The 23,889-nt window shown below is 37.8% G+C and overlaps 1 protein-coding gene across 2 annotated transcripts; it reads left to right on the top strand.

Moving 5' to 3' along the window:
- Positions 1 to 530: 530 nt before the first annotated feature.
- On the top strand, positions 531 to 21,313 carry LOC309843263 (guanylate-binding protein 6-like). Of its 2 annotated transcripts, XM_082688587.1 has the most exons (12): positions 531 to 563; positions 685 to 776; positions 7,526 to 7,742; positions 8,952 to 9,079; positions 13,453 to 13,562; positions 13,760 to 13,956; positions 15,297 to 15,542; positions 16,301 to 16,581; positions 17,272 to 17,484; positions 18,956 to 19,058; positions 19,360 to 19,553; positions 20,771 to 21,313. In XM_082688587.1, exons 3-12 carry the CDS (start codon positions 7,553 to 7,555, stop codon positions 21,005 to 21,007), a joined length of 1,899 nt encoding a protein of 632 aa, XP_082544713.1. In that variant the 5' UTR covers positions 531 to 563; positions 685 to 776; positions 7,526 to 7,552; the 3' UTR covers positions 21,008 to 21,313. The 2 variants fall into 2 exon arrangements, with proteins under 2 accessions (XP_082544713.1, XP_082544714.1); XM_082688588.1 differs by lacking the exon at positions 531 to 563 and having other exon boundaries at positions 715 to 780; positions 7,529 to 7,742.
- Positions 21,314 to 23,889: the final 2,576 nt, after the last annotated feature.

Here is a 23,889-nt window from a genome sequence, read left to right as displayed (position 1 = left end):
TGGTTAGCAGAGGGGAGGTGGATGGGGATTGGGTGAAATAGGTGAAGGGGATTAAGAGTACCCTTATCTTGATGAGCACTAAGTAATATATGGAATTGCTGAATCACTATATTGTACACCTGACACTAATATAACACTGTATGTTTACTACATTGGAATTAAAATTTTAAAAATTAAGTAAAAATAAACATACATTAGTCCAGAAAAAAAATTCTAAAGAGCTCATTCAATTTTCCTTGGCACTATATAATAGGGACCATATTTAAAATCTTAAAGCTCTCCACTGACAAATGAACTCAGGAATTCCCACTAGAAGAAAAATAGTTGAAATAAATCTTGCTTTATATAACTTTCCTTATATTTGTGCCAAGAATTTTCTATTTTTCCTGTGTGTTAAGGAAACTTAAGCCCACTGAGAGAGACATATGAACAAGAGAGGCCAGCAAAGTCCTCAAAGGTGGGGAAGACAAAAGAAAGCTGAGGGAGTGTGTTTACTAAGATCTGACTCTTGAGTACTGTGGGCTTGCCCTCATTTCATCTCATCCTGAACTGAACATCCACATGTACGGTCTAGTCTGGTGATTCATGTTGCCTGAATTACTTCTACTTTCAATTTCAATTTTAACACGTGATTTAAATGGTAGAAGTTTCTAACTTCCTTAGTTTGTTTTTTTTTTTTTTAAGCTTTTATACGAGGAAGCTAAAAGGTGGAAGGAGCAAGTGAGCAAGCAGTGAGCAGCTAAGACTGTTCTCGAACCTGCTGTGCTACATAGTAGGTAAGTGCATCTTCTTTTATATGCAACATGGTCTTGAACTGGACTTGATCTCTGATTGAAAGTGACAACTGAGGAATGGCAGGAGGGGCAGGTTGCCTTTTGTCTGACCCATCAGGGTCTTGGCTGGCTTTAGTTTTAGGGAAGCTCAGCTCTGCCTCTGAAACGGTATCAGCTGCAAAGGAACAGCCAAGCACACCATGTCTCCCTGGATATGCTGCTTCGGGAACAGTGTCAGCTCAGGAAAGCAGAAACTAGAGTGGAAGGAGTCCCCATGGGAGCCTCCCTAATTTACTCTTACCAGGCTCTGTGGCAGACATTAGAATTCATAGAACAAGACAGTGTCCATCAAGGAGCTTACAGGCAATGATAATCTAAAGAGATAATTTCTTTCTAATCTTTCTATTAGTCAAACTTAAGAAAGCTTCAGATTGAGAGTTCTGTAAATCTCCATGTAGAAATAAATTTAGTTCCCACATCACTGATCTTTATTAGTTAAAAATAACTATGTTGTCAGTCTGTCTGTCTCTGTCTCCTTGCCCCCCTCTGGTGTTTGTTGATTTTTTCGTAGGAACATCAGAATCACCTGCACCGGTTGTTAAATGTATAGAATCTGGGTTTAACAATTTCTTTGGATGATTCTTGGGCAGTTCAAATGTTGAAAGCCAGTCCTGAACAGGATCGAACAGTTGTACTTTGCTCATTTGAAGTAAAAAGCTCTGTGGCTCATTCACAGCTAGGAAACCGCAGACCTGTTTTCATAAAGTTGTTCAGTTGTTCCTGTCACATCTCCCTCAGCTTCTTCTAATCTTCTCTGTAAGGAGGGGACCGTGCACCTTCAGGCATTACAACGTAGCTGTTCAAGGCTTCTGTTTTACCTGCACGTTCATTGCTCCCCACACTGAAGAATCAGACAGAAGAGGGTGGGACAGGAGCATGTGTCGGACCTTGCTTACTGTTCTGATCTGACAAAGAATTTATTTGTAGATCTTGTTTCTTAGAAATCTGTAGTTTGTGGAGTGGGTTGAAATGCAGCCCAAAGGACCAAATTGTTCAATGCAATTGTTGGCAGATAAATCTCCATTTATTCAACACACACTAAAATCCTATTTTGTGCTGCATGCTATGCTAAGACAAAAGTTTATGGTATCTAATTCAATTATCAAAATATCCTCCAGGTTGGACCTATAATTTTATCCACATTACCCTTATAATTATCTTTAAAATCTTGGGTTTAGCTAGGTAAGGCTCATTGTTTAAGGGGCCATGAGCAGTAAATAATAGAGCTGGTGTTAGACACTTTTTGAATATGTGACATATAAATATAAAACTGCATATTGGAAACATTTGAATATAATAGCATGTTTACATATTCTGATTATGAAAAATACATATTGTGAACCGAGAAAAGGAGGTAAAATTGAAGATGAGCAAAGGCCTTTATTGGGGTCTCAGAATTGTAATTTGGGGAGCCAGATTCTAAGGTGAACAGAAAAGTGTCCTGTTCATGTGGGAAAAGTATGGGGTTTTTATGAGAAAGAAGGAAGGGTCTTCTAATCTTCTTATTTAGATAAAGAGTAGAGAAAAAACACGGATTTAATGCTGACTGGTGGAGCTCTTCTGATTACCATCTTGTTGATGATGTTACTGGTGCTATCAAATGAAGCTGTCCCTCGTATGCATTAACTTTACTGTCCTCATATGATCTACATGTCAGTTGCTCTGCTGATATTTTATGAGCAATCGCTTGAAATTGTTACCACTCTGGTCCAGTTAAAGAGCTCATTCTTTGGAAAAGAAAATGGAGCTTCAAAATGGAGTCTCTTATGTCAAAAATGTTATGTAACTCCACAATATTAGAAAACCATTTTAATATAATGCAATCAAAAATGTGTCAGGAGACCACAATTTTACCTTAAGTACTTAATTTTTTATATTAAAATTTAATTTAAAAAACATTTACAAGAAAATCTCAAATACTATTTATTCACCTAGATTTCTCGACTGGTGACATTTTGCTAGATTTGCTTTATCTCTCTAGATATATGTGTATGTCTCCCTACATAATATAAAATGATATTTGCATACACACACACACTCATATATATATAGTTATATATATAAATATATATATAGTTTCCATTCATAGCAGTAATTTGCATAAAAATTGACCATCTCAGCTAAGTACTTCAGCATGTAGTATCTCAAGATTCAGGACATTCTCCTGCCGTCCCTGTTAAAAAGGGAGGCTACATTCTTTAGACTGACCTCATTTCACTTACCACTCCCATTCCCAGTACTTGTCAACCTGCAGACAAAGATGAGCGCAGGGTTCACATGTTCACAGCTCTCTAATACTAGAGAGCACAATGTGATATGTGATTATGAAGAGAAGCTACATAGGTTAATCTACTGATAAAGGAACTGACAGGATAATCAATGTCTTTAAGGAAGAACACTCTGTCCACTAAGTGGCTGCAGTAGCATATGACAGAGAAATGGATTATCCAGTTGTTGTTGTTTTTTTAAAAAAATGCTTTAAAATTGTAATAAAAAATATGTGTAACATAAAATTTACCATTTTAGCCATTTTAAGAGTGTAGTTCAGTGACACTAAGTACATTCTCACTGTTGCACAACTATTACCACTATCTGTCCCCAGAGATTTTTTTCATCTCAAATGGAAACTCAGTACCCTTTGAACAGTAACTCCCTATTCCCCTGCCTTCTGCCCATGGTAAACACTATTCTACTTTCTGTCTCTATGCCTTTGACTATTTTAGGTACTTCTTGTAAGTGAAATCATGAAGTATTTGTCCTCTGTGTCTGGCTTATTTCACTTTAGAAGAATGTCTTCAATGTTCATCAATGCTGTAACATGTATCAGAATTTCATTCTTTTTTACAGCTGAAAAATATTCCATTGTATGATTATGACACATTTGGTTGATCCATTCATCCCTTCATGGACATTTTCACTTCTTGGCTACTATGAATACTGTTGCTATGAATACTGGTGTACAAAATCTGTTTGAGTCCCTCCTTTTATTTTTAATTTTTTTAAATTTAGTTTTATTTTTTCAGTGTTCCAAGATTCATTGTTTATGTACCACACCCAGGGCTCCATGCAAAACGTGCCCTCCTTAATATTCACCACCAGGCCGACCCATTCCCCCATCATCTCCCCTCTAAAACCCTCTGTTCCTCAGAATCCATATTCTCTCATGATTCACCTCCCCCTCCCAAACCCTCCCTTTACTTTTCATTTCCTTCTCCTAATGTCCTTATGTTATTCCTTATGTTCCACAAGTAAAACCATGTGATAATTGACTTTCTCTGCTTGATTTATTTCACTCAGCATAATCTCCTCCAGTCTCATCCATGTTGATATAAAAGTTGAGTATTCATCCTTCCTGATGGCTGAGTAATAATCCTAATAATCCATTATATATATGGACCACATCTTCTTTATCCATTTGCCTGTTCAAGGGCATCTTGGCTCTTTCCACAGTTTGGCAATTGTGGACACTGCTGCATGAATATTAGGGTACATATGGACCTTCTTTTCACTACAACTGTATCTTTGGGGCAAGTACCCAGTAGTGCAATTGCAGGGTCAAAGTGTAGCTCTATTTTTAATTTTTTGAGGAATCTCTACACTGTTTTCCAAAGTGGCTGCACCAACTTGCATTCCCACCAACAATGTTAGAGGGTTCCCCTTTCTCCACATCCTCTCCAACATTTGTTGTTTCCTGTCTTGTTAATCTTTGCCATTCTAACTGGTATAGGGTGGTATCTCAATGTGGTTTTTATTTGAATCTCCCTGGTGGCTAATGATGATGAACATTTTTTCGTGTGTCTGCTAGCCATTTGTGTGTCTTCTTTAGAGAAGTATCTGTGCATGTCATCTGCCTCGTTTTTGACATGATTTTCTGTTTTTTGGGTGTTGAGTTTGGAGTCAAACTTTTGATATTTTTCTACATATGCCCTGATACAGAATTGCTGGATCAAATGGTAGACTCTGAGGGGAACCAGCATAGTGTTTCCACAGTGGTTGTAACATTTTCCATGCCTACCAGCAATGCACAAGGGTTCCAATTTTTCCTACATCTTGGTCAGTGCTAGTTGTTCAGTTTGTTTTTGTTTTCATTTTTTTGATAATGGCTATGCTAATGGGTGTGAAGTTGTACCTCACTGTGGTTTTGATTTGCATTCTCATAATGATTAGTGATGTTGAACATCTTTTCACGAATCTATTGCATAAAGGTATCTTCTTGGGAGAAATGTCTGAGTCCTTTGCCCATTTTTGAATTGCATTGTTTTTGTTGTTATTACTGAGTTGGAAGAGTTCTTAAAGATTCTGGATATTAATCCGTTACCAGATATGTGATAGATCAGTTCTCTTCTCTTATTCTATGAGTTTCCTTGTTACTCTGTTGAAGGTGCTCTTTGATATACAAAAGTTATTAACTTTGATGAAGTCCTATTTAACATTTTTTCATATTTTGATCACGCCTTTGGTGTGCTATCCAAAAATATCATTGTCAAATCCAGTACCACGAAGGCTTTCTCCTGTGTTTGCTTCTATGAATTTTTGTAGTTTCATCTCTTCTGTTTAAATCTTTGATATGTTTTGAGATAAATTTTATAAATGGTGTTAAAATAATGGCCCAACTTCATCCTGTTGCATGTGAATATCACATTTCCCCAGCACCGCTTCTTGAAAACACTGTGCTTTCCCCATTGGGAAAATCTCAGCAGGCTTGTCAAAAATCATTTGGCCATGTATGGGAGGATTTATTTCTGGTCTCTCTGTTCTATTCCGTTGGTCAATATACCTATCTTTACACCAGTACACACTGCAACTGGACTGATTTTATTTATATATCATTTTCCTGATTTACTTTAGTTGTGTTTCCATTTAGCTTTTTGAGCATAGTTAAGAAAATTACTTTAGTCTTTGCCTAGAACATGCAATGCTTGTGTTTCTTCAGGGATGTTTCCTGCCACATTTGTTTACTTCCTTTGAATGGGCTGCATTTTCTTATTTCTCTGCATGCCTTGTGATTTTTGCTGTTTCAGTTGAAAACTGCTCATTTATAGAAACAGCCACCTTTTCCATTCTTTGTATACAGCTTTTGTACTAAGGAAGTCTTTGCTCATTAGCTGGGTCTTGGTCTTGAGCCTTAGGCTTAACCTAGGGAGAAACCTTAAAAATCTTCTTAGGGCTTTTCTGAGCACGCATCCTACCTGAGCTTATGTGTGGCTTTTTCAATCTCCCCCTATACGTGCTGCTTTTAAATGTCTTAATTACCCTCTGAACATCTCCTTGGGGCCTTTGATGGTCTATTGTTTGTCTCTACCCTGAAAAGGGAAAAAAATTCTATTTCTCGCCACACTGTTTTCAATACCTCATTTCTGGTCACCACATATATGGGCAATCTTCCGCAGTAAGTAATTCTGACACAAACAGTCTGAAGTTAGTGCCTGCCCTACAAAGTAAGGACACAGCCCCACAGGACTAGCCCCACTTCAGGTGCCAATCTCAATTCCAGCTTGTCACCTGTGCTTCTGAGTGGCTATGTTCTCCATCTGTACTCCACATTCAGTACTTTGCTAGAACAGCTTCCAGAACTCATGAAAAACAGTTCACTCACTAGACTATTGGTTTATAAGAGAGAAAGAAAGAAAGAAAGAAAGAAAGAGGATATAACCCCAAAACAGCAAGATAAGAGAGATGTGTAGGGCAAGGTATCAAAAAAAGGGTGTGGAGCTTCCATCCTCTCATCCTCTCTCTGTGCACACCACCCTCTGAGTACATGCACATGTTCGCCAACCCAGAAGCTCTTTAAACTCCTTCAGTTAAGGTTTCTAATGTAGTCCTCATTAAATAGGCATGATTGAGTAAATCATTGGCCTTTGGTTACTAACTCAGCCTGCAGCTTTTCTCTCTGCCCCAGGGCTGGGATTGAGGCTGAACCCTCTAATCACATGGTTGGTTCCCTTGGCAACCAGTCTTCCCTCTGTGGTCATCCAGGGTATGTTCCAAAATCACCTCATTAACATAAACTCCAGTGTGTTTGAAAGGTGTTATGTTTCACAGAAGACACTTCTTTCACCTTCTTTATTCTTTTTGCAGAAATACCACAGAATTTCCTACCATTTTTAATATGGCTTTTTCTTCACTGGATGTTTGCTTGGTGGCTTTAGATATTTGACTCTTTTTGCAGAACTACTGTAAGATTATTCTAGCCAATATTTTGGTTATTTTTTATATGTCCTCAGGGAAATAAGAGCTTAGAACTTCCTAGCTTGCCAGTTTGCTCAGTTGTCTAGGCTTAACCCTGGCTTTATGTCTTACTCAGCTTTTGTTAGACTCATTTATTTTTTTTGTAAAGCAGGTACAAGGGGTACAATAATTTCTAACTTGTAGGGTCTTATAAGTATCAATGAGGCTGAGTATGTAAGGTATGTTTCACAGGGCCTGGTATATTGTAGGCTCTCAGTGACAGTAACAATTGCTTGAATTTTATTATTACTATTGAAGCAAAACTTTGAAGAATAATATTCTATGTTTCATCACTAATATCATCACAAATTTGAGGGAGTAATAGAGGAAGCCCTCTGCGGTCTTGTAACTCTAGATTACATTTTGTCTCATAGAAAGTGCAGAAGTTTCACCTAGTCCTAAACCGATGGGTGCTTTGGATAACTCCAAGTCAGAGAATGACTTTGTAATCTTATTTCTACTAGGAGGCTTTTTTAGGTTGGCAGGTTGCCATGGCATCTGGACCCCATATGACAGCCCCCATTTGTCTGGTGGAAAACAACAATATGCAGCTGTCAGTGAACCAGACAGCTGTACAGATTCTTGAAAGGATTTCTCAACCAGTAGTGGTGGTGGCCATTGTAGGACTGTATCGTACCGGCAAATCCTACTTGATGAACCGTCTTGCAGGACAGAACCGAGGTGAGTGTTGTACTCAGCCTGGGGCCAACTGGTTACCTCTAACCATATCTCTCATGCCTTTAGTTTTTTTTTCCCTGGTCACAAGAAAGGAGAACCAAACTCCTCACAATCAACCAACCTTCTGATTCTAATTCTCACCACTAAATTACTCTTAATGTAATCTGTTACCATGCTGTTTTACTGCTGCTAAGGAAAATCTTCCTTGCTAATGCTCAGGATCCTACCTTCTTTAACCTGATCAAGTACTGGGCTCTTATAATTGCATCTCTTCTCCCTTAGAACACATTTACTTTTTTATGGGATATCAACATAAAAGGTGTCTGAATACACATTGAGGGATAGAAATAGAAAAATGTTCACCTTAAGCCCAGAAGGCTGACCTATAGCCTGCATAATTCTGATAAGGATCAAATATGTGCCGGCTGCTACATTCTTGAAGAGTCTCAGGACTGCCTGTATACCTCACCAATAGCTGCTATTGAACTGAATAAGAAGCACCAGAGAAATCTTGCAAAAGTAGTTTATGAATAGAAATTTGAAGATACATTTATGATCTAATACCTCTACACATCCCCTTCCTCTTGAGTTGTAAGCATATAACCACCAGCTTCATACAGAAAAAGTGTAGCTCTTTTGCCAATGGGTCTTATCCCCATGCTACTTGAATAAACTTACTAAGTTGCACTATGAAATATCTCAAGAATTCTTTTTTGACTGTTGTGCTCAAGGACCCCAGGACATCTATCATCTTAAAATTCCTTCCTGGGTTTCACATCCTATTGTAGTTGACAACCTTCCTCCCCCCCCCTTTTTTTTCTCCCCCCTTTTTTAATCACTTTGGAAAAAAATGTGATCTCAGTTTCCTTTGTCTACTTTTTCTTTTCCCATGTTTCTCTTTATTCACTGTTCTCTGACTTTGTGCCTCAACATTCTCTCAAAATTCTCATTGATGGTTATCAGTGATTTCCATTTTTCAAATTTATTTTTCCTTCAATAATGGCTCTTTGCCTCCATCTTGACCACTTGCCTGGCATCACTGCCCTCCTTGAATCAGAAGACACAAAATGGGACATCCTTAAGGAATTTGAGAAAGAGCCATCTTGTATGCTAGGGTATTTATTTACATTCCAAAAAGTCTGACTTTGTACCCTCTGGCTGCTTAGATGAATCTCCTGTCACTGTATGTTGCCTTCTCCCCTCCCCTTGCAGGTTTCCCTCTGGGCTCTACAGTGCAGTCTAAAACCAAGGGCATCTGGATATGGTGTGTGCCTCACCCCTGCAAGCCAAACCACACCCTGGTCCTTCTGGATACCGAGGGCCTGGGTGATGTGGAAAAGGTAAGAAGACAGTCACAGGTAAACCCCTTTTATTCTGTATTTGCTCCTTACTTCTTCATGATATTTTTGTAATTTAACTGTTGTGATCTATTTGCAAAATCTAGAAATCCAATAATAATAAATAAGGCATTCTGGTTTCTTTAAAAGTTCACTTCTAGGTAAGATATGGTATATTAGATAAAATCTTTTATTTCTTGATACTGGTTGAATCATTTGAATTATTTTATAAATATTTTTAAAACACTTATTTATTTATTTGAGAGATAGTGAGATATATTAAGACTGTGAGTCATTGGAGGGGCTGAGTGAGAGAGAGAGAATCTCAAGTAGACTCCCTGCTGAGCACAGACCCTGATTTAGAGCTTGATCACATGACCTGCAGATCATGAGTTGAGCTGAAACCAAGAGTCAGATGCTCAGCTGACTGAACCACCAAGGGGCTCTGAAGTATTTGATTAAATTTAAGAAATAATTATTGAATAGCTAAGTTGAAGTCTCCTGGCTTACTACTTTAGATGACAGTCACTACAATAAATGTCCTACCCTCAACGCATCTTCAGTCCAGTTGAGAAGACCACACAAATGCAGTCAGATTTAATAAAATTTGACTGGGAAAGAAGCAAGTTGGAGAGAGGAAAAAGTTGTATCACAATGCAGTTGTTGACTTCTGTCACTTCCATGGGAGTTCTCTTGCTGGGGTGATTTTTATCCTGAGTTGGGACAAGGGTGCGGATAAATCATGGAAAGCCTACTCTGGAAGACTTTCTAATTAACAGAATAATTTTTCTTCCATCAGCACTCCCACTAGCTGGGGGAATCAGTCCTTCAATTTTACAAAGTGATATGGGCAGCACACATAGTCTGTACCACTTATGTTAAACATAAGGGTGCCTTGATGGGAAAGAGGAGAAACATCAACTCCATCCTAGGAGAAGAAATATTTCTGATTTATCTTCCAGATGAAGTGTGTATTAGAGGTGTGGAGTTAAGAGATTATGTTTACATTTCTTATGGTGAAATTCATCATCTACCCAAAGAGCATTACAGAAGACTTTGAGATACCTCTGAATGTGCTGGTTCTATAAAAGCAAGTGTTTGGGGGCACCAGATCTGGCACAGCTGGTACACTGACTCTCAGTTTTGGCTTAGGTGTGACCTTGGGGTGGTGAGATTCAGCCCCACTCAGCTCCACACTCATGGCAGAGTCTATTCTACTTCAAGACTCTCTCCTTCTCCTCCCCACCCTGGCTCTCTTTCTCCCAAATAGGTAAATAAGTCTTTGAACAGCAACAACAGCATGTGTTTGTCCTATAACAAGCATTTTCGGATGAATTTTTTTTTTTAACTTGCTACTAATGGGTGAAATGAATGATTACTCCTTATGTGCCTTACATTGAGACTTACTTGGAAATGGTATTTAAATTTCTGTAGCTCTCCATTTATTCCAAAAGAGGAGTTAGAAATTATCTATTTCTTTTTCTATTAATTTTTAATTTGTGGAAATCAGTATGGAGGTTTCTCAAGAAGTTAAAAGTAGAAATACCATATGTTTCAATAATTCTATTACTATTTACCAAAAAGAAGAGGAAAACACTAATCCAAAGAGGTATATGCACCCCTCTGTTTACTGCAGCATTATTTACAAAGCCAAGATATGGAAACAACCTAAGAGTCCATTAGTAGACAAATGGATAAGGAAGATGTGGTATAAATACACAATGGAATATTACAAAGACATAAAAAAGGATGAGATTGTGCCATTTCCAACAGCATGGAAAGACCTAGAGAGTATTATCCTAAGTGAAATAAGTCAGACTGAGAAAGACAAATACCTCATAATTTCACTCATATGTGGAATCAAAGACCCACAAACACACACATACAATAATACACATGTATTAAGAAACAACATGCACATGAGACATGCTGAGAATGAAGTCTGTGTTTCTTCATGTCTGTATTTGTCGAGTTCTTGAAATTCAGCTCAAGACTTCCAGTAAGCCTTCATAACATATACTCTTTCTCCAAGTTCCACAGTTCTGGCCTTCCTTGATAAAATTCTAAATCTTCATTTCTCTTTATTTTTTTAAATTTAATTTTTATTTTCAGCATAACAGTATTCATTATTTTTGCACCACACCCAGTGCTCCATGCAATCTGTGCCCTCTATAATACCCACCACCTGGTACCCCAACCTCCTACCCCTTGCCCCTTCAAAACCCTCAGATTGTTTTTCAGAGCCCATAGTCTGTCATGGTACACCTCCCCTTCTAGTTTCCCCCAACTCCCTTCTCCTCTCCATCTCCCCTTGTCCTCCATGATATTTGTTATGCTCCACAAATAAGTGAAACCATATGATAATTGACTCTCTCTGCTTGATTTATTACACTCAGTATAAGCTCTTCCAGTCCTGTCCATGTTGCTACAAAAGTTGTGTATTCATCCTTTCTGATGGAGGCATAATACTCCATAGTGTATATGGACCACATCTTCCTTATCCATTCGTCTGTTGAAGGGCATCTTGGTTCTTTCTACAGTTTGGCGACCGTGGCCATTGCTGCTATATACATTGGGGTACAGATGGCCCTTCTTTTCACTCCATCTGTATCTTTGGGGTAAATACCCAGGAGTGCAATTGCCGGGTCATAGGGAAGTTCGATTTTTAATTTCTTGAGGAATCTCCACACTGTTCTCCAAAGTGGCTGCACCAACTTGCATTCCCACCAACAGTGGAAGAGGGTTCCCCTTTTTCCACATCCTCTCCAACACATGTTGTTTCCTGTTTTGTTAATTTTGGCCATTCTAACTGGTGTAAGGTGATATCTCAATGTGGTTTTAATTTGAATCTCCCTGATGGCTAGTGATGATGAACATTTTTTCATGTGTCTGATAGCCATTTGTATGTCTTCATTGGAGAAGTGTCTGTTCATATCTTCTGCCCATTTTTTGATATGTTTGCCTGTTTCGTGTGTGTTGAGTTGAGGAGTTCATTATAGATCCTGGATATCAACCTTTTGTCTGTACTGTCATTTGCAAATATCTTCTCCCATTCCGTGGGTTGTCTCTTTGTTTTTTTGACTGTTTCCTTTGCTGTACAGAAGCTTTTGATTTTGATGAAGTCCCAAAAGTTTATTTTCACTTTTGTTTCCTTTACCTTTGGAGACATATCTTGAAAGAAGTTGCTGTGGCTGATATCGAAAAGATTACTGCCTATGTTCTCCTCTAGGATTCTGATGGATTCCTGTCGCACGTTGAGGTCTTTTATCCATTTTGAGTTTATCTTTGTGTACGGTTTAAGAGAATGGTCGAGTTTCATTCTTCTACATATAGCTGTCCAGTTTTCCCAGAACCATTTATTGAAGAGACTGTCTTTTTTTCCACTGTGTATTTTTTCCTGTTTTGTCGAAGATTAATTGACCATAGAGTTGAGGGTCCATATCTGGGCTCTCTACTCTGTTCCACTGGTCTATGTGTCTGTTTTTATGCCAGTACCATGCTGTCTTGGTGATCACAGCTTTGTAATAAAGCTTGAAATCAGGTAACGTGATGCCCCCAGCTTTATTTTTGTTTTTCAACATTTCCTTAGTGATTCGGGGTCTCTTCTGATTCCATACAAATTTTAGGATTCTTTGCTCCAGCTCCTTGAAGAATACCAGTGGAATTTTGATCGAAATAGCATTAAAAGTATAGATTGCTCTAGGCAGTACAGACATTTTAACAATGTTTATTCTTCTGATCCAAGAGCATGGAATGGTCTTCCATCATTTCTATCACAGCTATAGGTTCCACTGCTTATGGACATTACTAAAATATAAGATTACTAATATCTTTATAGGTATTGTCATCTTTATTACATTCATTGTTATGGATGTTTGTCACCACCACTTTAAAACAGTCACCCTGAAAGTAACTATTGCTATTTTCAAGTTTGCTTCTTAAATAAAAAAGCGGTGGGATACATTCAGTAGCTTCCTATAAACATTTGTGGAATTTAATTGAATATAATTTGAATTCCCAGTTATAGCGACTTTGGTATATTTTATATAGCTCTACATAGAATGAATAAATGCTATCACTCACCATTGCACACCAGGTACTGTACTAGTTTTTCTATATATGTTACTTTATTTCATCCCATTGAGGAAAAAGAAACCTATGCAATATTGGAATCTCTTTATATATGGAAGACTCACAATCACAAAAAATGTCTTTATAATTGTCAAAGTTGATATCTGTATATATGTCTGTCTTCAAACTTATTTCTTTGCATGGCAAGAATGTTAGCTAAAGTAATAGAAGACTGATAGAAGAAGTGTCTGAATGAATTTCTAAAGACTAAACTCCTAAAACTCTTGCTCTAATGTGCTTTCTAGGGTGACCCTAAGAATGACTCATGGATCTTTGCACTGGCTGTGCTTCTGTGCAGCACCTTTGTCTACAACAGCATGGGCACCATCAACCACCAGGCCCTGGAGCAGCTGCAGTATCCTTCCAGGGACCAAACCACTCATCTCAGTATGTTGATGGAAATAGAGTTCTAGTTAGTTTCTCCTTCCCTGTCACTTAGCTGCTTTTGGTGGAGCAGAGGGACCCAGGGCCAAGGAGAGAGTTTATAATTTTTTGTTAGAGGAAAGTGGGAATGATGAGTGGGAACTTCCTTTTCCTTAACTTGAGTCCTAGTTATGTGACAGAGCTCACAGAACTAATCAGGGCAAAGTCCTTCCCAGAAAAGGATGGAACAGAAGATTCTACGGAGTTTGTGAGTTTTTTTCCAGACTTTATCTGGGCTGTACGGGATTTTACCCTGGAGCTGAAGTTAAATGATCATCCTATCACAGAAGATGAGTACCTGGAGAATGCCTTGAAGCTGATACCAGGTATTAGAACATGGCCTGGGCAGTGGGTGGTACAATAGAGGGTGGGAGCTGCTGAACATAGTCTGTTATCTTTGGGATAGCATTTGTATTCAAAACTAGATTAAAGTCTGTTGAAATGGTGACTTGAGCTTAGGTTGAAAAGCAGAGCCTAGGCCAGAATGAAATTATTCAAAACTGATCTGTTCTTTAAACAATGGCTAATGTAGCTACCAGATTTCACTGGGTGCTTTAACTTTCCAAAGACCAGATACATGTTCCTTACTTTGGCTTCTGTGTTGAAGAAAACAACTGACTGTAACACATTAGGCATGAAATTATATGGAAAATCAACATATTACTATATATAGAATATATTTCAATAAAAATGTATTTTACAGTTAGATATTAATCTTCTCAAAGAAGGATATAATTTTCTAATACCTGCATAGATATATCACATAAAAAATGACTATGTGTTCCAAGTAAACCTGAAGAAGTATGCCTTTTCAATCTATACCTTTTCAATATTTCTGATAATTATCAGAATATTCATTTTACTGTATATATCATAGTTTTCTCTTAATTCCCATATATTTGTCCATGTTATAATTTTGAAATAATAAATTATCTTAATGGGTTACATTTATAATGGTACAGATCTCATTAAACCTTGAGGGAAAGATCAATTTTGATTTATTCATTCTTGCTTTCAGTTTTCTACTTAGAGTTTCTGAAAACATTTAATGAGAAACTGGCTAGGCCGAAGAGCAATGCTATTAAATCAAATCTAGCCCTTTACCTCAAGGAGTTTGCAGAGTAGTGGTGACATCCTAGAATTACATTTTAGTTACATTTACTCTTCTGAGGTTTTTGTGAAATAAAATAGCTAACATTGTGCAAATTATGTCTAGCATCAAAGAAGTTTTCCTTCAATAACCAGTGTATGAATATGCTTAATACTGTTGTTCCTAAACCTGCTCCATTATCCCTTGATTGTGGCACTTGGTCCCAAGCTCAGTTTCTACCTTAGATCAAGAAGTTACATTTGACTCTTGATTTTTTTTTTTTTTTTTTTTTTTTTGCCATTCGTTCAGTAAACATCTAATGGACAACTCTACCACCATTTTTAAGTCTGGACTTCTAAGCCATAGGCTTTAATTACCTGGACTGATGTCTCCCCTAATTTCTTTCCAAAATGCTACCATTGGTATGAGTTTGCTGTTCAAGAAAGTATTGAATGTCTGTGTTAAAGGTGTTTCAAGCACAGGAGACAGAAAAGAATCAAAATCCCAATCATAAAAACCATTAGCTCCCTTATCTCAAGACTGTTCCCAAGGTAATCCGTTGTTCCTATCCTTCAGGCAACAACTCTAGAATCCAAACATCCAATCTACCCAGAGAATGCATCAGGCATTTCTTTCCAAAACGGAAGTGTTTTGTCTTTGACCGGCCAGTAAATGAAACAAAACTCCTAGCTAATATTGAGAATATACCTGAACATCAACTGGATCCTAAATTCCTGACACAAGCAAACAATTTTTGTTCTTACATCCACACCCAGGCAAGGACCAAGACTCTCAGAGAGGGAGTCACAATCACTGGAAATCGTGAGTCTCCTTTTCCCATTTCTGTGGGGCATAATATCAGCATTTTTGGTTGATTCTATATGGAATTCGAATTATACACACATTCTCACTCCATGAAGAGATGTGTTTGTTTTATAATTATCTCACTTTTAGGAGTTTACAAATTCCTCTCCAAAACTGCACACTTTGTCACTGATCTGTGTCATTGACTTATCTGAAAAAAAAAAAAAAACTTCCACTGATCAGAAAAAAATCACTAACAATATAAAAACAGAATATATTTCCTTTTTTTTCCCAAAAGAAGTCCCATCTGATAAGCTTTATTTGTAATAATAAATAAATAAATAAACAAACAAACATTTTGGGTGTGTAGAGCAGTACAAAAATAAATAGTATCCAATAAATTGGTGAAAATCCACTGGAAGCTTCAGAATTTGGAACAAATATAATCTGATTTACCCTTCCCCATCTGTATACATATATAATTTAATTTGCTTTTAATTTTTTAATCAGAAATTATGTATTCCAGATACCTTTTAGTATGTTAGATAAAGGTAAATTTTTAATTTTTTTAACCATGTGACCTGCAGACCATAAAAATTTAAAGTCAATAGGAAAACAAAGATGAAGATAGGAGGAGGCAGGGCTGTGTGGCAGAGAGTGGGGTGAAGAGGGTGGTAGGTACGAGTACACGTGACTTCAGAAATGTAGTCTCAGAATCTGGAATCCTATGGGATAATAATTTGATCTTTATTCTTTCAATATCCTGGTTCATTCAGGGCTGAAGACTCTGGTGGTGACCTATGTGGATACCATCAATACTGGAGCAGTCCCTTGTGTGGAGAATGCAGTGACAACTCTAGCCCAGCTTGAGAACTCTGAGGCCGTGCAGAAGGCAGCCAACCACTACAGTGAGCAGATGTCCCAGCGACTGACACTCCCCACAGACACGCTCCAGGAGCTGCTGGATGTGCATGCAGACTGTGAGAAGGAAGCCATTGAAGTGTTCATGAAGCATTCCTTCAAGGATGACAAGCAGGAGTTCCAGAAGTCTCTTGTGGTAATGTGTCTTAGTAATTATTCTTCAGGACTCTTCCTTTTGAAGAATGAAGCCTAGAAGTGCTTTTATTGACCCATGGCTCATGTCTTACTCAAGGATAAAGAAATCTGGATTCTTATGTGAAAGATAGTTTCAAAGGACTACATTTCTTTGTTTTTTTACTCCCTATACTAAAGCACGTTATCTAGTAATCTCTCTGATCTCTGAAGTATAGATATCTTCCCGATCTTTAAATACATCAATGAATTCCAAGCCTGCCCACGACACCCAAAAGTCATTCCTAAGCATGGTTGCTTTCTGGAACATACTCCCATTGTCACAAAGCAAATTTTCTCTTATCAGATGCTCATTCCAGGTCATTTTCAACTTATATTGCTCCTTGTTGTATCACTGTATCATTGACAATGAAATCACTGAATGCTCCAATGGCAAGGAGCCCCAGAGATTAGGCAATACAACTCCAACATTTCAGAAGAACCAGGAAGTTTAAGAAACTTGCCCAGAGTCTTGCAAAGAGCATTCAAGGTTGTGAGTAAGTCAAGTCTTGGGATTCCTGTTTTATTCCATGTCCTTCTGCAACAGAACACTTTTCTCATGAGGACCACAGACCAATCCTTCTACCAGATTCTTTGGAATGGTATTGTTTCTGTTCCTTTCTTCAGGTGACATCTCTCTACTTTCCCCTTGTAGGAACTCATAAAGGATAAGAAAGAGCATTTCTTGCAGCAGAATGAAGAGGCATCCCTTAAATACTGCCAGTCCAGCCTTGATGAAATGTCACAGGTCCTAACGGAAAGTATTTCAGCAGGAACTTTCTCTGTTCCTGGGGGATACAAGCTCTACAGGGAAGCAAAAGAAAGTATTGAATGGAAATATTCACAAGTGCCCAGGAAAGGAGTGAAGGTGAGGAATAGGGGAGCATGGGGAGCCTACATAATGGAGTCTAAGGGGTCTTCAAATAATCTGAGAGCACAGCCCCTGTTGTGGGTGACAACAGCATGGGGATATCATGACAGTTTTAGCTTCTGAGGTCCACTATTTACTATTTACTCCTGAGAAGAGTGGAAATGCTTATTCCCCCCCAAAAGAGTATGGATTTCTGAAACCCACAAGAGATGGAATAGAAATTACTCATTTCCTCATCCAACAACACAGCATAGACTATTCCAAGTGCTGACAATTTACAAGTTAGAGTCATTGTACTTAAGTATATGATCAAATGTAAGAGAGGAAGTAAATACACGGACAATTGCATACAAAGTTATAACACATATCAACCTGTGACGATGGTCTCCATATGGTGCACTGTTATGCAGCCATAGAAAGAATGTGATCGTGCCATCTGAGACAACATAGATTGACCTAAAGGATATTATGCTAAGTGAAATAAGTCAGACTGAGAAAGAGAAATACCATATGATTTCACTCATAAGTGGAAAAATAAAACACACACACACAAATGAATAAGCAAACAAAAAGAATCAGACCAATAAACACAGAGAACAAACAGGTGGTTGCCAAGGGGAGTGGGTTGGTAGAAAGGACAAAATGGGTAAAGAGTGGTGAGAGATACAGGTTTCCAGTTATGGAATGAATTAGTCATGAGAATGAAACGCAAAGCACAAGGAATACAATCAACAAATTGTGATAGTGATATAGTGAGCTGGATGGTGGCTACACCTGTGGTGAACATAGCATAATGTGAGAACTTTAGAACCACAATGTTGTACACCCCAACCTAGCATAACATTGTGCGTCAACTATACTCAAATTAAAAATAGTATAATAATAAAGAATAAATAAGAAAAAATGGGCTACAAAGGTTGAGGTACAAACATAAAAATAATTAAATAATAATGCAACTAATATATATTGAACTCTTATTTCTTACAGGCATAATGTAAAGCTGTTTCCCTAGACTCTTAAGTTTAATCCTTCAAACAACATTAGAAATGTCTATATTTATTGTCAACATTTTATAGATCTGAAATGAGAGGCACAAGCAGGTTAAAATAACTTGCCTAAAGTAAGCCAGCAAATGACAGAGGAGAGCAAGAGCACAAATTAGAGGCAACATTTCCCAGTGAGAAGCCAAATATATCAAAGAATCAGAGTCTGTGGATTTATAGAACTGAACATATTTCTGACTGGCTGGAACCTAGAGTACGTAGAAGGAAGTAGCACGAGGGGAGAGCCTGGAGGGAGACAGGAAGCAGGAGCTATGGAGAGTCTCTGGTCACACTAAGGAGCTTGGACACCTTGTAGGGAGCCACTGTAGAATTTTAAGCATGAAGCAAAAATCATATGGACATACTTGTTTTTGCAGCACTAATCTCCATAGTGGAACTCTAAGTTCTTCTTCTTGGTTCCTCAGGCGAATGAGGTCCTCCAGAGCTTTCTGCAGTCACAGGCTTCAATAGAGAAATCCATCTGGCAGGCAGATAAAGCCCTCACTGATGGGGAGAAGGCCATAGCAGGTATGGGGCAGGGCTTGGCTCACAATGGGTTGGGTATAGCCCTCAGGCAGGTGTGAGGGCAAAACAAGGAGCTTTCTCTTCTTGGAACAACTCTGCTAAGTCTAAAAACAAGGAACGTTATGATTGTTTGGCAGCCAGACAGGGACTTCCCCAAAATATTCTGAAATGTGGTTCCAATAGTGAGGACATGAATGATTCAGAGATTTTCCACTTTCCCTTCCAATTTGGTTTTGTCTCTGAGCTTAGATAGATATAAATCCTTGCTTAATTATCTTCCCTCTCTAAACTTTCCTTGGGGCAGAGGAGCGGCTCAGCAAGGAGGCCGCTGAGAGAGAACAGGAGATGCTAAAACAGAAACTACTGGAGCAGCAACAGCAGATGGAGGCGCAACAGAGGAGTCTCCAGGAAAACATAGTCCAACTGGAAAAGAAGATGAAGAAGGAGAGAGAAAACCTAATTAAAGAACAGAATATGATTTTGGAGCATAAGCTGAAGGTAGGTCTGCCCATGGCCTTGGTAATGCTTGGCGGTCCTTCTTCTGGTACCTCAGGAAAGGATGGGTGAAGGTTACAGGTATGGAGCTCATAGAAGGAAGCACTCTTGCCATTAACTGCTTGTGACTTATTAAAACCTTGAGTTCTTTGAATTCTTCTCCCTCTCCCTTTCCTTCTGCCTCTCCTTCCTCTCCTCTTCCTCCTCCTCGTCCTCTTCCTGCCCTTTCCCCTCCTCCTCCTCCTTCTTTTCTAAAAAATTCTTTGAATTCCACTCTAAATATGTAGACTCTAGAGAGTTAAGGATGCGTAGGGCACCTCCAAGCTCTTGGAGAATATAGATAGCATTTGAATTGCTATTTGGGGGATTTTAAAATGGTTTCATGAGGCTTGAGTAAATAGATATTCCAACCATATGTATTTTTTTTAATTAACAAATTTTTTCCCAAGTTTAAGAGTCTCTTATGGTTTGTCTCCCTCTCTGGTTTCATAGTTTTATTTTTTCCTCTCTTCCCCTATGGTCCTCTGACTTGTTTCTTAAATTCTGAAGATCCATATGTATTTAATACAAGCAGCAATGGTATGCTTTATCAAGATCACTGACAATTATAAGAAACACTATGACTGCCCAAAGACTGTAAGATAGATCTATGCTGACATTTAACTATCAGAAATGTACAGACTTAAAAACACAGGGAATTGACAGCTTCTAAATTTGCTATATTGTGTCCAGGTGTGGGTGGTTTACTCAAGTTATCAGATGGCATAGGGAGGAATTCTCTCATTATCTTTCAAGACATGTTTATGATAGATTTCTATAAGAGTTTATAAGTTCCCATCATTTCTACTATTTGGGTGACCATATCAACACAAGTAGGACGGGACTGAGTGTGATCAAACCAAGGCTACCTTCCAACTGTTTTGTTGTTGTTGTTGTTGTTGTTTTTTACGGAAACATGTTACCTTTGTCCTCATATCGGCTTAGCATCCTGGAAAACCTTAATGGTGTGTGAATTTCTGTAAGTTTTTAAATTATGTTTCTTCTCAATGTTTAGGTCCAAGTCAGGAAATATTCCTCAATACAAAATTCTCCTTTCTAGATTCAGCAGAAACAATTTTAGGACTAAAACAAAGATAGTTTAACCACATTTTAATATATGAAGTACAATTCTTGAAAAAAATATGGTAATTTTAAATTTTTACTTCTCACTCTCTGTTTAGGTCCAACGTGATCTGCTCAATGAAGGATTTAGAAAGAAATCTGAAGAGATGAATGAAGAGATAAAGCAGTTGAAATCTAGGGTTGAAGCTACTAAAAATAATGATACTCCCTGGTTTTCACAAGTCTTGGAGAAATTTGGCAATGAGATTGTTTCAATATTTATTTCTCCTGTTAGAATGTTACATAATATTGATAATATTGTGCGCGGTGTGACCTCACTACTTAAAAAGAATTAGCTCTCCTTTTAAAGAAATTAAAGAATGTGGCTATATATTGTGACCTAATCTTGATGCATATGTTTTTCACTTCTATTCATCAAAGTTTTAAATATAAAAATTGCTTGGGGGGCTGCCTGGGTGGCCCAGTGGGTTAAGCCTCTGCCTTCAGCTCAGGTCATGATCTCAAGGTCCTGAGATCAAGCCCCACAACAGGCTCTCTGCTCAGCAGGGAGCATGCCCCCCCCCCTTTGCGGCCTACTTGTGATCTCTTGTGATCACTCTCTCTCTCTCTGTCAAATAAATAAATAAAAATCTTTAAAAAAATATATTAAAAGTCGTACAAGAGGATATTAATGCCTGGTCCACATTAGATAGAATAAACTCATGTACAGTTGATATAACATGTTAACTTTTAGGAACTTTAGGGCACCTGGGTGGCTCAGTGGGTTAAAACCTCTCTGCCTTTGGGTCCTGAGATTGAGCCCTGCATTGGGCTCTCTGCTTGGCAGGGAGCGTCCTTCCTCCTCCCTCTTTCTCTGCCTGCCTCTCTGCCTACTTGTGATCTCTGTCAAATAAATAAAACAAAATCTTTAAAAAAAAACTTTCTGTAAATTTATATGTGCAAAATTGTAAATATTTATAAAATCCACTGAGGCATCACTTTAAATAATGAAAGATTGCTTAATTTGATTGTTTAAGTAACTATCTATATAAATTGGTAATATAAATTGAACATGGGCTAGTATGAACACTGGAATACTATGAGCCAATAAATAAATAGAGCAGAGCTCTATTTGTACAAATATAGGAAATCTTGAAACTATATTACAAAGCAAAGAGATAAGGAATAAAACAGTGTGTATAATGTGTTCACTGTAAAAAAAAATATTATATGCAATCATACCTATCTATGTACACATAAAATATCTCTGGAATATTTGTTGAAACTGATATCATTGGTTCCTTCTGAGAAGAACAGAATGGCATCAGGGGTAGGAGGGACACAGCCTTTTCATTATATAATCTTACCTTTTGATTTTTGTAAAGAAATCTTGAATTACCATTTTATAATAGAAAATATGGAGTAGAATGCCAATAATGATAATCATAAAAAGAATATATAATTGGCTATGAGATAATGAAATTGTTCACTATTTCTAGAAAGGACATTAGCCTACTCAATAATGAGGGGGTTTAAGACTAAGATCAAAGTACCACGACACATAAAATTCACATCTTAATCTTATATTCATTTTGGTATTGGTTTTAAATGCCTTGTATTTACTTCAAAACTAAGGTATAAACTTTCATGTTGCCCTCTGAAGTCTCAGCTAAACTAGCCTCTGCTTCCTTTATTTGAGTTACACATTTTAAGATGTTAGAAGTAAATATAACTTATAATATTTATAATATATAAATGTGTATGAATAAATCACATAATAACATTGGCATCAAAACAGAATCAATATAATCATGATATTATAATATTGTTATATTAATTATTATAACCATATTAATATTTTATATACTATATTTTATAAAATGAAATATTATTTAGCCATAAACAAGAATGAAATCTTGCAATTTGCAATGACATGGATGGAACTAGAAAGTATAATGTTAAGTTAAATAAGTCAGTCAGAGTAACACAAATACCATCTGATTTCACTCATACGTGGAATTCAAGAAGCAAAACATGAGCAAAGGGAAAAAGACAGAGAGAGAGACAAACCAAGAAACAGACTCTTAACTCTAGAGAACACCATTGATGGTTACCAGAGAGGAGGTTTGTGGCGGGTTAGGTGAACCAGGCTATGGGGATTAAGGAGTGCACTTGTGGTGATGAGCACCAGGTTATTAAAATACAAACTTTAGGGATGCCTGGGTGGGTCAGTCAGTTAAGCATTTGCCTTCAGCTCAGGTCATGATTTCAGGGTCCTGGGCTTGAGCTCCCCATCGGGCTCCTTGCTCAGTGGGGAGCCTGCTTCTCTCTCTGCCTGCCGCTTCCCCTGCCTGTGATTTCCCCCTCTCTCTGACAAATAAATAAATAAAATATTAATCTCAGAAAACAAACTGAGGGTTGCTTGGTGGTGGGGCGGGTGTAGGGATAGGGTGGCCAGGTTATGGACATGGGGAGGTTATGTGCTATGGTGAGTGCTGTGAAACGTGTAAGCCTGATGATTCATAGACCTGTACCCCTGGGGTAAATAATACTTTTTATTTTAATAAAAAAAATAAATAAAATAGCATAGAGTAAAATAAAAACTTAAAAAGTGAAAATAAAAATACAACTTATCAAAATTTGTGAAATGCAATGCAAGTTGAAGGAGACTTGTAATATTTTCCTTCCTATGTAATCTGACAGTGTGTGAACTAAATTTTGGGAGAGGGACCAAGGAGACACTAAGTATCTGGATGTTTTTAAAATATATCTAATTGTGTAAAATATCCACTGTTCACAATTAGTCTTCTCAGCCTCAGATAGTTGCTTCTGGGGTCCCTCAAGAGCCCCCAATGGAGGGAAGGTACCTTAAGGTTGAGTGACTATCAAGAGTGGAGGAGCCAGTGTGGGAAGGGAAAAGTCTAACATGAGTGGACTGAAGGCTGGAGTATGTAGGAGTTTTGAAGGGTGACATATTAATAGATTTCAGGTCTTTTAACAGCCAAAATGAAAGTATTGAATGGTCAATAAGTAGGAAACAGAAGTCCCTTATTTAGTAATTCCTGAATTACTGGCCAGGGCTCTAAAGCCCCTGTTATAAATTATATTGTGGAATCCTGGGGAGTGACATGAATGGATCTATCTCTACCTATTATGGTGTTCTATCATGGGTTTCCACATCCCATGAATGCCTGATATCAGAATTCCTTGCCCACAAAAAGGAGAAATCCTGTCCACT

Source organism: Mustela nivalis, assembly GCF_964662115.1.
Source record: "Mustela nivalis genome assembly, chromosome: 10".
Lineage (NCBI taxonomy): Eukaryota > Metazoa > Chordata > Mammalia > Carnivora > Mustelidae > Mustela > Mustela nivalis.
This window is presented reverse-complemented; position numbering and strand designations above follow the sequence as displayed.

What these genes read in the sequence shown, in the direction of transcription:
- LOC309843263 (XM_082688587.1), top strand. Translation starts at nt 7,553, where the DNA reads ATGGCATCTGGACCCCATATGACAGCCCCCATTTGTCTGGTGGAAAAC. An exon ending in GCCTGGGTGATGTGGAAAAG is followed by an intron (nt 9,080 to 13,452) that starts GTAAGAAGACAG and finishes TGTGCTTTCTAG; the next exon opens with GGTGACCCTAAGAATGACTC. An exon ending in CAGGCCCTGGAGCAGCTGCA is followed by an intron (nt 13,563 to 13,759) that starts GTATCCTTCCAG and finishes CTTGAGTCCTAG; the next exon opens with TTATGTGACAGAGCTCACAG.